The sequence below is a fragment of the Anas platyrhynchos genome, chromosome 1, assembly GCF_047663525.1.
Source record: "Anas platyrhynchos isolate ZD024472 breed Pekin duck chromosome 1, IASCAAS_PekinDuck_T2T, whole genome shotgun sequence".
Classification (NCBI taxonomy): domain Eukaryota; kingdom Metazoa; phylum Chordata; class Aves; order Anseriformes; family Anatidae; genus Anas; species Anas platyrhynchos.
Window position 1 is genome coordinate 123178763 of NC_092587.1, and position 12853 is coordinate 123191615.

General features: G+C 35.8%; 1 protein-coding gene across 13 annotated transcripts in view; it reads right to left on the minus strand.

The window, feature by feature from the left end:
- Positions 1-12853, minus strand: part of CASK (calcium/calmodulin dependent serine protein kinase) — a 220612-nt gene that overhangs the window by 70344 nt on the left and 137415 nt on the right. For all 13 annotated transcript variants that reach the window (XM_072027795.1, XM_072027786.1, XM_072027779.1 and 10 more), the window contains 4 exons: positions 9528-9703; positions 7225-7347; positions 4674-4757; positions 1541-1640 (listed from right to left, as the gene is read on the minus strand). In XM_072027795.1, coding sequence (XP_071883896.1) covers positions 1541-1640; positions 4674-4757; positions 7225-7347; positions 9528-9703 — 483 coding nt within the window. The remainder of the gene's footprint in view (positions 1-1540; positions 1641-4673; positions 4758-7224; positions 7348-9527; positions 9704-12853) is intronic.

Sequence of the window (12853 nt, forward strand, 5' to 3'; positions counted from 1 at the left end):
TATGTACTGGATTCATGTGCTCTGTGAGCAGAAAAAAATAGACCATGTACCCTTGCTGTACACTGATGCCTGCAATTACATCACTTCATGAGGAAGACACATGTCCTGTTGATGTGAGACTGAAACTGGAAAGAGGAACAGCAGTTTTTAGACTAGGAAAGTTACCACTGCCAATCATGTCAGTGGCCTATTCATTTTATTGAAATGGAGGAAGTAGCTGGAAACGAAAATTAAAGCACTGAAAAGTAACTCTGGGTGAAGTCAAATCAACTTATTTTCTTTAAAACTATATACAGTTACATCAATTATGCCAAAGCTGGCTGCCAGAAGTTAAGCTATGAGGCAGTAATTGCCCATTTGCAGTTAATGATCTGAGATCCCCGTTCATTTCAATGGAATTTATGAGAAGTGAGCATCTTTAAGCACTAAGCAGTCTTTGTATTTAAACAAAAGTCTTTGTACTCAAACTTGAATTCCAAGAAATAAAATTTCAGAATTTCAACAAAAATATCCCTGAATTTGTATATTAATGACATTGAAATAATTCATGAAGATGACTTGCTCATATGAAAGAAGAGAAAAGCAATACTTAACATTTGCAGCCAGCAAGTAATATTCTCACTTAGAGAATTCATTAGCACACAGTAGTTCAGCACATGTAATTGAGTTCTGAAATAATCTTCTAGTAAAGAAAGCTTTATAGTTACACGCATTCTTAGCTCAAATATTCTGCCAGTACTATTTAGTTGTTTAGAAAAACAAAAAAGACTTATATTAGCCTTAGATTTTCTTACAAATTCATTTAATCATTATTTTAGAACAGTTAGGCCAACACGTGCTTTTGGATTGCAGATTTTGAAAGTAACACTATATGAAAATTAAGATACATCATTATGACAGGACTGTTTTAATCAAGGGACTACCAGGTGATTTAAATACCCGACTATGGGCTGAGGACAAAAGTACTGCTAGAAGCAGTGTTACAGTCCTGCCCAAGGCCTAGCTACATGCCCATAGAACAATATGTGTTGTCCCTCTTCTCTTGAAGATTCAGGGATCTGGCTTATAATGCCAGAAATACTGCCCAGCCCGCTTTAAAGAGGAGACCACTTAATCATACTGTTCTCCAACACTGTCAAGAGTCTCTGGTATACAGTGGTTTCTTTTTGTAAATAACTATTACTAGCGTATGAGAACCTTGCTTCTGCCTAAGAATTCAGGACAAAAATTCAATATGCTTTTACACTGAAGGAACATAAAGAGATATATGAGGTTATGGTGCTATTGGTAATTAAATACATATACATCAAATAAAAATTCAGACGATTTCTGTAGAATCTTAAAGCTCTGTAGAAATGTTCTCTTGACTTTCTCCTGTCACTAACACCATTATGACTGAAATATACGTATGGTTCACATTTAAAGGTTAACTTACTATGCAAGTTTATGAGATCATGAGAAACTAATAAATACTTGGTACTCTAGTCAGTACAGAATTAAGACAGATAGACTGCAGTAAATATACTTTCTGCTAAAATACCTGAGGAGGTAGGATCTTCAGAGAAGTCTGGCAGCTCTTCAGGGGGGTCACCATAGAAGGAATTGAATTTGTGGCTTGACACTGCTGCTAGTACTGCCCCCTGAATAAAAACACCCACAAAGTCTAAATTACACAAAAAAGGTTAATGAAACATTTCCAGACACCCTCAGTCACTCAACCTCTCAAGCTTTCTTGTGTGTACACCTTTTTTGGTGAAGAGTAAGTAAATTTCATAATCTTCACCCGCTTTAATATTATCGGTAACCATACCTAACAAAAGAGCTGGTCATAAACTAATGAACAGCAACTACATGCTTTGTGAGGGGATTCATGAAAGCAGTTCTTTAAGGGAAAGCACTTTAAAATCCTCTTTGATAAAAAGTAACTCAGAACTCAGTCTCTCAATGTTAAATGATATAGAAAAAAGAATAGTCATCCATTATGGAAGGTCAAATTTAAATCAGTTTCCAAAGATGCTAAACAATCAAATAAAATGCTTGAAGAATAAAAATATTTTGCTCAGATTATATGTTAATTTGTACAAGTGAAATCAAAATTGTAAATTGAAATAATTACAATTTAATTTACAGAGGCAGGTGCTAAACCATGTCAATATATACAGGTCTATGCAATGGACAGGGTTTATCTGAAAGCAATATGATACTTAGACTATAAATGCACTTCTTTTTGAATTTTTTTAGATTTGGATCTTTACACACTTGCAATGGATACTATTCATGCTTGAAGAACACAAGGAGAATCCCTTGGACTCTAGAAAGCAGAAAAGAATTTGACAAAGGTCCTTAAAAATCTCCACAAATCCTAGTTTATCTACATAAAGCCAAATTCAGGATAGGTTGAGGTGTGAAACTTACATAAAGTTAGCAAATAATGGTAGAATTTTCTTCCCCCAAACAGATACATACTTTCTATAATAAAACATTTTGAAGTAACAGAATTCGTCCAAGTTTATTTATGGGGTGACAGACAGGAAAAATCTTTTTAGATACATTTCTGAGCACTGTGATTGGCAGGACATTTCTGTTAAAAGCAACAGGTACTTTGCAAGTTTCCACTAAGTGCACCAGGTAACTTGGGCAGAAATTTTAAATACGCCTAACAATTAGAGAGTAGTCATGAATAAAACAGAAATCTTAATGCCCAGAGAAGTTTCAACTCTTGTCTGCAAATCCAGCATGTTTTACAGTTTTATCTCCAAACATTAGACAGCACATACTGTAACTCTATGGAGCTAATGTCCAATTATATTGTAACTTCAAATTTGCATCAGGTTTTATAAAAATCTTTAATTTTATGTAAACTTCTGAAGCAGAATGTTTGGTAGAAAGAAGATAAAAGGAGCATACAAACTCATGAAGAAGACAAAGGTCCTAGATAGGACAGCTAAAAAAGGAACAGATTATTTTTTTCCCTACAGTTCAACAAATTCCAGAGTCTAATATATATATTATTTTAAAAACATCAAGCAGAAGTACATAGCTATTACCCTTATTTGTCAGGGATGAAAAAAAAACGCTGTGCAGAGGCTACAATAAAAAGTTGGGGTGATGGAAGGTGGAATGGGACCTCTAGTAGACTCCCCAAGTAAGCACAGGTTATGTGGTGTGCTGTTATAAATGACAAGAAAAATTCTAAATTTCTGTCAGAAATTTTTAAAAGATTCAGTTGTTAGTATTAGTATCTTAATTAACATTGTATTATCTATTATATTAACATTCTATTATATATATTTTCTTTAAAGAGGAAACAGCATTTTTTTCCAACAGGGAAAAAGACTTCAAGAAAAAATAAAGAAGGTTTTATTTAAAGTAATAATCATGAGGCATAGATATCCACAGTACAAAGTAAACTAAATAACTACTGTATTTATCTTTTCCTCTTACCTGGACTGGATGGATTAGCAAGTATAAAATCTAGTCTTTAAGACCAAGCAATACATTCTTATTTGACAAATTCTCATGATCTGACCCTGACAGCATCGGTACATTTGACATCCATGAGATATCTATACGATATAATAATAATCTCAGGCTGCCTGAATGAGTGTTACATGGGAAATTACAAAGCTAGAAAATGGTCATCTGCTCTAACATATATTTACTTGTACAAGTAAAGTACAGTTTATCCACTCAAGTTTTTAATGGTTTGTATATGCAAACTGGATAACACAATTTCAAGAAACATTGTGCAGAACAGTGCTTTGGTAGCACTTGTAGAACAAATGGCAGAAAACAAACTGCACATATAGATGCTCTCTAGGGAATAAACATACTGGCTTCCCCCAGAAGAAATCTGGGAAAGACCTACAGCAGGAAAACGGATCATATTCTAAAAGGTACTAGCTAACATTTTAATGAAAGTGACATACAAACCACCTAAGAGAAAGGGCTATCATAAACTACAGCAACTGTTGCATCCTAATTATCACTTGCTTTTGCAGCTATCTTAAACTTTAGCAAAACAGCAACTCAGTATCTATTTATATGGTTCTGTGTTTTATTACAAATTCTAAAATAGCTCACAAGTTGTAATGCTGCATGTTTCTGTTAAAGTTTTACCAACCTTTCAGAGTATTTAAAAAATGTTTCTGTTAGCCTTTCCAAGACAGGACTAGTTTACTGTTTTGAAGGAAAATCATGTTGTTTTGGGCTAAAATGTTAACATTCTTTCCAATCTGTCTGAGAAATAATCTTGTGTATAGGGGATAAACTGAAGAAGACATCTTTGCTATCTTTGAAGAAAAGTAGTTAACATTAGTATGTTTCTTTTACCATAAACTTAACAGAGTAATAACAGAACCCACTATTCACTCCCCTCCAGTATTTCATATTATGGAGAATTACTGAATTAGTGTAAGGAGAAGACCTCATGCACACCTTGGCTGATACCAGACAATTTGCACTGGAATTTAGTTTGAAAAGAATGAACTAAGAAGGGATGAACATCCCTAATAAGACATCATTGTGATGAAACATTGTAGATCAGTTTCAACTTTGTTTTTTTAGTGCCGACTTTACAGTACAGATTTCTTTCGATGCTTTTAAAATTAATAAAATATCACTTGAAATTCAAATTATGTAACTATGCTGTTTTAACACTACATTCATTTTACCTTTAGTTTTCGTCTTGCATTGAATTTTCTCAATTGTTCTACTGTTTCTGGAAGATGAATCTTGTATGCATAGCGATCTCTCTCCTTAAAACAAAAACCAAAACAGAACAAAACAAGGATTAAATACAAGATCCTAATATTATCTTAACATTAACATACTAGGCAAGAAACTCATCAGCTACTAAGTATCATAAGAAGAATGAAGTTTTGGTGCAAACTAAGGTAAACTTTAAGGAACTGACAGGGATTAAAGTATTTTGAAAGAATCCTTAACTTGGGGCCAGGGATATTTTTGCTTCGTGATTTTGTTTCCCACTTTGTAGTGAGACCCTAGCCTTGTTTTTTACTCTTATGTTGTAAAAGTTAGTCTGTGGCTAGCATTGAATTTTGAAGCTGGCAAGCACAAAGCGTGGGCACACAAATCCTGGCGAAGCAACATGTACAAGCACTCTCCTAAGGAGTTCCTGATACTTGGGTTAAATTTGGGATATGGGGTGTCTGCACAACAGAGCAGGAAATGCCAGCTTGATGGCTGCTGACACCAGGTGCTAGCTTTCATGAAGAATTCACCACTGTAAATGCAGACCAAGAAGGTGCCAATAAATAGCATGCAATGGGAAGAGAACTTGAAGCAACTGAGTACTCTCTTCCCTTGCCCCAAATCATCACAGAGGCTATATAAACCTATTAATTTAATGCAAATGTTTATCATATGAACCTCTTGAATCAGAGTGAAATCACTGGCAGAAGTATTACAATCTCTGTATGGTGCCAAATGCCTCTATCCCATATTGTATGTGATTGCTATCTATAAAATGGTTAGAAGAAAATTCTGAGTCAACAGGAAAGGCAGTTCATCTTTGGCAAAAGTAAGAGACAACTGATTGACAGAAAGCCATCCTAAGCTTGGAAGAAAGACTGTCTTAAAGTAAATCTTCTCTCTTCTTGTCTTTCAACAAATAAGGGCAAGACCAGCAAGAGACCACAGACAATAAACATGTAATATAAGCAGAATCCGCACATTTACATTACAGAATGAACTTAAAAAAAAAAAACCTAAGTAGGTTAGTTTCTCAAACAATATAGATGGCATTTTCTTCTGCTTAAATAACCCTCATCAAAACTCTCGCTTTGTCATCTAAATGACACAACATGAGAAAAAGTCAAATTACAGGCAAAGACAGGTCACCTGTGTTTACCACAGACTCAATTACCGGAGTGCGATCATTTAGGATTCCCAAATGTGGTGTACAATCCTAAGCTCTATGAAACATTTCACAGAATCACAGAATTTCTAGGCTGGAAGAGACCCCAAGATCATCGAGTCCAACCTCTGACCTAACGCTAACAGTCCCCACTAAACCATATCCCTAAGCTCTACATCTATTTGATTCAGTATGCATGCCCCTGATGAACAGACAGAACTTTAGCCCCTTTTGTGCGGAGAGGTTCAAACCTGCAGTTCCCAGTATTCAGAAGAGTGCCATAACTATTATTGCTAACAGGTGCACACTCCTGCCCTCTTTTTATAAACTAAAATATTCCGTAGTTAGGACTGCAAGAGTCAGAGCCAGAAAGAAAGCAGAGAAGTGAAAGAATGACTCCATTCACTAGTAGTTAGACCACTTAGTTGGAGGGAGAAGAACATACCAGCCTGTACATGTCATTTTTGTGTGTGTGTGTGGTCAACACTTGTCTTAGGTAAAACAGTCCAGGAGCGGACACCAGAATCCCACCCTTTCCACTCGAGTGCCCTATTTAAGTTAATGATAATATAACTATACCCTGGGCCCACATTACGGAAAATAAATAGAGGATAAAAATGAAAAATAATTAATTAATCGGTTTCAGCCAAAGAAAATACAATGCTCTTAACCAGCACTTTTCAAATGTGCAACACACCATCCTTTTCCAACTCCAATGCTCAAAGCAACTTATTAGCCGGACTGCTGAAAGCTAGGTGTATATTCTTCTGCTCCTATTGTTAATCTGCATTGTCCAGCAACTACTCTTCCACTGGCTCAAATTGGTTTGTAAATTCCGCCACCACTGAAAAACAATTTGATTACCAGATGCCATGTAATTTTATGTAGTTACAGCAGCCTTTGAACAACCCACCACTATGGAGTTACTTCACTCTAGTGAGAAATTTCGGAAATCTAAGGTAAGAAAGCAATATACTGCATTGCTATATGCTGCAATAATAAGAAAGAGATTTGGATAGGACTGAGCTAAGAAGAGATCAGAAATTACTCCTCTGGAATTTGAGAACCACAGAAAGACACAAGAATACCTTCTTAAAGCTTATTTCTATGTAGTCCTACTCCCTACACTATGATGTTGTCCAAGATGCTTAAGCGAGTTTGCTCTTGCTGCTAAACAAGGGTTCAAGCTTGGAAATAACCAAAAACTCAAGCTCTAGTCTCACAAAACATTTAAAATATATTATCACACATTTTATAAAACGTCATGTGTAATTTAAAAGCTTAAACAAACATATCTTTTTAACCCTTGAAGAGAAAACTGATATGTGAACAACTGGTTTTACTACCTTTAACCAGGGATGATTCAGTGCTTCATATACTGTTATCCTTTCTGCTGGATCCAGCATAAGCATGCGGCGTACCAGATCTTTGGCACTTTCAGAAATATGGCTCCACTGCCTAGGATTCATCTGATTACAAGCAAGAAAAAAAGAAATAATATTAGTGATAACTATTAGTGATAACCTGTTATTTATGGAAGGTAAATGACAGAGACTTAAGAGTGGCTGGTACTTGTAAACACTGTATCTTAATAAATGTGAAAAGAAGTTTTCAAACTTTTTAGTAACTCACAAAATTGAACATTAGTTGCTTTTGAAATGGCATAAAAATTTGAATACTGTGAAAGCTGCATCACATAAAAGCATCACATATCCATGGCATTAAAGAATCACAGTATAATTCTCTACCTATGATACATTTTGTTCAGATAAAAGTGACCACTAGAAAAAAAACAAAACCACACACAAAAAAAGTAATTAGGATTTGTCTGACAGTTAACTATGCATATGATAAACACAGAAATTAAACCTACTCCTGAAATCCTATAAGGAATGGGACGACAATCTATTTCTATCAACTTACAAGTTAAAGCCACTGATGCTGAGTATGAAGGGAGACATTTAATGCCTGTTGCAAACTTCCCTGGTCCTATCCCACAGACATCATGGACAATGTCTCTTCGCAATAAATTCCTTTCAACATTTAAGCATCTTCAGCCATGAAGACAGGAAAGCATACTGAGATGTGATCAACAATCTGAGCAATTGTGGATTTTTGTGCACTTAGAGCAGAACTTTATGAAACAAGAAAGATGACTTTGAACATATTTTCATATTGTGCATATACAGATTTGTGTTCAACTATTGAAGAGGGTGGGTACCCAATAAAAACATATTAAAACAGGAAATTCTTACCATTGCAAAGGATTCTATCCTTATGCTATTTCTAGGACTTTCTTTGATTTATGAAGAAATTAAGTTTTATTTGGATGGCACATTGCTAGTTTTATTAAAAGGAATTTCAAAATTAAAACTTGTCTTTTTAAAACATTTCTATCTGTTCGTTTAAAACGTCAATTTTACTTAAAACCAGTCTGTGACAAAAAAAAACCACAACAACAAATCTTGCTTTAAATTGGAGCATTTTGGAATATTACCTGGCGATGAAATCCACATTTATAGTTGCCATTTGTCTTTTTCATGTCTAATAAAATGAAGGTAATTGCAAATGTGTAGCATGACTGTTTTGAAATCCTTATACTGTTTTCACTGAATAGGCACATTACAGGAAACAGGAACAGAAAAGGAACTGAGAAGACACAATGTGCTGGCCACAATTTTTTTTTAAACAAAGAAAAATTAACTTGTAAGCATCCAAAGGGTTTTAGCTGTTTGATGGACATAAAGAAATCTTCCATAGAGTAAAACTGGAATGTCTGCCTGTCTATGAAATCAAAAAACTTGTGTCATGAAGAGATCTTTCTGTATCCAGGTACACAACATTTAAATACATGTCCTCTTGACCAAGTGCAATGCCACAGCTGTCACTTCCATTTTAGTTCACATAAAAAAAAACAACACAAAACAAAACAGAAAACAAACAAACTAAAGCCTTCATAAAACCTATTACAGGCTATCAGGCAGATAGAGACTGCCTGACTATCCACCCATTCTCTGTTAATACACAGATCACGTATGGCTTTTGATGCAAAGAGAGCAAAATTATGTGTTCTTAGACAAAACAGCAAAAACAGTGAAGTTTTACATTTTTCTCCATAAGGGCTCTAGGATGACTACACTGTGAAACATGGTTATTTTGCATGCACACCGATTTGCTTTCACTTGCAAGTGGCTCCTTTTGAATAATCAGTTGCAATTTATGGTACTTTACTAAAAAGAAAACTGTCTAACTACATATCTACAATAACAGGCATTTTGTTTTAAATCAAGGCAATACGATGATCAGTATGATTTTTTTTTTTAAATTTGGTTAAAAAATATAAATGATCTATAAAGTGAAGGTCACATACAGTATGTTATACTTCACGGCTGAAGGTATAATTAGGAGCTAACTGTTGGCACTCATTATTTCATCTGTGTAAATATTTCTGTATTTTTATTAGTAGCATTGATACAGAACACAGTACAAACAAGACATACTGGAGAGAAACCTCTCTCTCCCTGTGTAACATAGGCAGCCTTCTATTAGCTTCAAATTTAAGTCAGGCTAAATACAAAAATCAACTTCCAGAAATTTTACAAGTGGAGTTCATCTCACTGGAAAAAGACTCAGGCATACTGTCATTTACCTTGTATTTTCCTTTAATAATGCCTTCAAATAATCTTTCCTTGGTTCCATAAAAAGGCAAACAACCGCTTAGCAGGATAAAAAGGATCACACCACAACCCCAAACATCTACAGGTTTCCCATAAGGTTCCCTTTTCACCACTTCTGGGGCCATAAAATGAGGTGTTCCTACACGTCCTAAATGGAAATAGAAACAAAACAGAGTCAAAGTGATGTGTGTCAAATATGTAAATAAAGAATACCACTGCATTAAACTAAAACAGTTTTACAAAGTTTTCTTCATAGATCAAACTTTTATTCCTTTTTTTTTCCTTAAATATTTATTAAACGCATCCAGTGAGACAAATCACTACATTCTATTTTGCTTGATTTATACTTTTACAAATTGAATAATATTCTACCCTAACCCCACAAAATGTGAAACAACATTTATATAAAAGCACTAAGATTCCCCAGTGGAACATGGCACATAGATGTAAAAATACCAATTTGGACAACCTTGGAAACAGGGATTACTTATCCAGAGAGCACATACAAAGATACAGAAGAATTCTAACCCACACCTCTTACTTGAAAAAGCTGCTATGCAAGGGCATAATCTACTATGCAAGAGCATAATCTGCTCTGTTGATCTGCCCAAACCTTAGCCAGTCTGCTGAAACTGCCAGCAAGACTGCAAAATGCTAGCAAATGTGTTATTTACTTATTTGCTGCTAACAGCATCTTCCTGCAGATAAAAAGATAATTCTGATGTGTTCCACCTAGTGCTTTCAACAATCATCACACAGTAATGGTACTCTACTGATTTTACATTGGAGAGAATGTACACACACAGAAATGAAACATATTTAGTATCAACTAAGCTTCTGGGTGGATAAACTGATTAGAATGACTTCATTCAATTGCGATGTAACACATTAAGCCAAATAAAAGCAACAACCATTTTATCTCTCTATATAAATGTTTCCCAAGCATTCTAAAGATGCTTGTTTTCACTGAAAAGCACTTGCAAAGGTACAAGAGTTACATTTTGAATGATCAGGGCATCACTGATAGTTAATGAACAATGAAGTCTTTGGATAACACTTGTTTCACCAAGCACCAACGAAAGAAAAAAAATCACAACTAGCAAATTGTTACTGCTTGTATCACTTTCATAAGTTAATTCTTGCTTACAGATAGGATAGGGTACTTCAGAGTTTCCATTCAAGGCCAGCAGCACCACTGTGCTGGCTAGGAGAGTTTACGTGTTAGCACATCATTTATTCTACTGAGTTTTGTCTTGTAGCAGATTCTTTCTTGACTAGCCTGTCCTGCATGCCATCTGAATGTGATTTAGTTAAGTTACAGCACTGGTAACAAACACCTGGGAGGCTATTTGGCACTAGCTTAGTCATTAATGATCAATCTTCATTTATACCACCTAATGCAGCAATATGACCTCACTATGCTATTTAAACTAGTCCCCATTCTTTTTTTGCATCTATGAGGATTAAGAAGTTGACAGAAAGATGGTAGCTTTTCCAGAGTACTGTTCTTAAGGAGAAACAACACCACTGGCAAACTTCATCTGGTTTTGTGTTAAACCTTTTCCATTTCAATGAGGTTTTCACTCTATCAAATAAATGTTAGGAATATGCATGTGACAAAGGCATTTTTCCTTGCCACTAAGCTAGGCTGGCAACTATAAAGTCTATGCAGTGTAGGCTGACATGATAGTGAGGGAATAGTTCCCACGCAGGGGGAGTAAAATATTGAGATGCTGTAGTCCAGCTTATCCCTCACATCGCTGGGGAAAGAGGAGGGATATTTACTGTGGACAAAGATGTACGGACTTGGGGAAAACTAAATAATTCTTTTTTTGTTGGTTATGCACAATTTATACTCCTCTGCCCCATTTTTCAGCCTAACTGATAAACCTCAAAGGCAATTCTCTAAGCTCACAAGAATGAGGGGAAGAATTAACTCCCTTGATAACCTGAAGTCTCTCTCTTTTGGATACTTGGGGTCAGGGAGGGGAATGAAAAGGCAAGGTACACATATCCAGTATGGATAAGAAATTGCTGTGAACTTTTTTTTTTTTCCATGTGCCTGTAAGTACCTTATCTATAATGATTTCCCAAGATTTTTCCCTAAGGTGCCATCATTGGTGACAGCAAAAGCGTCAGTATTTCCACCTCTGTATCAAGCACTGCATATACATAAAAAGCAACAGCTGCCTGTTCAAAGTACAGGCATATTGCTAAACCTGCTCATGTGACATTAGTGGTATGCATACCACAGTGTGAAAATTTTTGATATATTAGACATCATGCAAGACCACAAGGCAGCCTGGCTTACCCAAGTCTTGTTTATTTCAGTGGTAAACTTCCTGGCATCTGGGTGTAGACATACTCATTTGCACTTTTGGAGCAGGTGTAACCTTTCTTACACATTCAAACAAAAAACAACAAAACAACCCAAAACATTAGTGGTAATAAAGCTCTTGTTCAAATCTTTTTTTTTTTTTTTTTTTTTTTTTTTAATCCATATGAATGGAAAAATGTATTCTGAAGATTCTGCCTTGCTATAGGACTTTCTAATTGCTGTTGTGAATCCAGGAAGTCAAGAGAAAAGTGGTTATTCAAAAGAAAACAGCAAGACAAGATATCACAAGGACAAACAGAGCTATTTGAAGGAGGCATTACGCTTCAGGGAGAAACAGTTGTCTGGATCAAGTAGATAACGAAACCGAGAAACCTAAATACTAAGTGATACCTAAGTTGATTTAATGTGTGTTTACAGTAATTACATGCCACCACTCTCAGCTTGGGACCTTGTGTTATTAGGAAATAAGCACTGCAGAGGTGAACATATTAAAAAAAATACTATGTATTGCCAGAGAAGTGGACCTAATTTTCTGGTTTCTTTTTTTTGCCAGCATACTTGTGTCTGCTGGGCATTCATACTACAGGCCTACAGACAGAAGGCCTACCGAGAGTACATCTTGTTCTGAGGAAAATGAGTCCTTGGCAAACAGTTACTGGTCCTCCTACATTTTCTCCTGTGTTGTAAAATAGCATATTTAACAGCAATACATGCAATGTGAGCAATATAACAGCATTACTGGGTGCAGGTGCTGAGGTTCTGTCAGTGGGGGCTACAGGGGTGGCCTCTATGAGAAGCAGCAGGAGCTGGCCCATGCTGCACATGGTCTGTAGGAGCTGGTTCCAAGATGGGCTCACTGCTGGCTGAAGCTGAGGCAATCAGCCAAGCTGGTGGTGCCCCTGGGAAAGCATATTTAAGGGCAAAATGCAGCACAGCAGTGTGAGGAGTGGGGGAAAATGT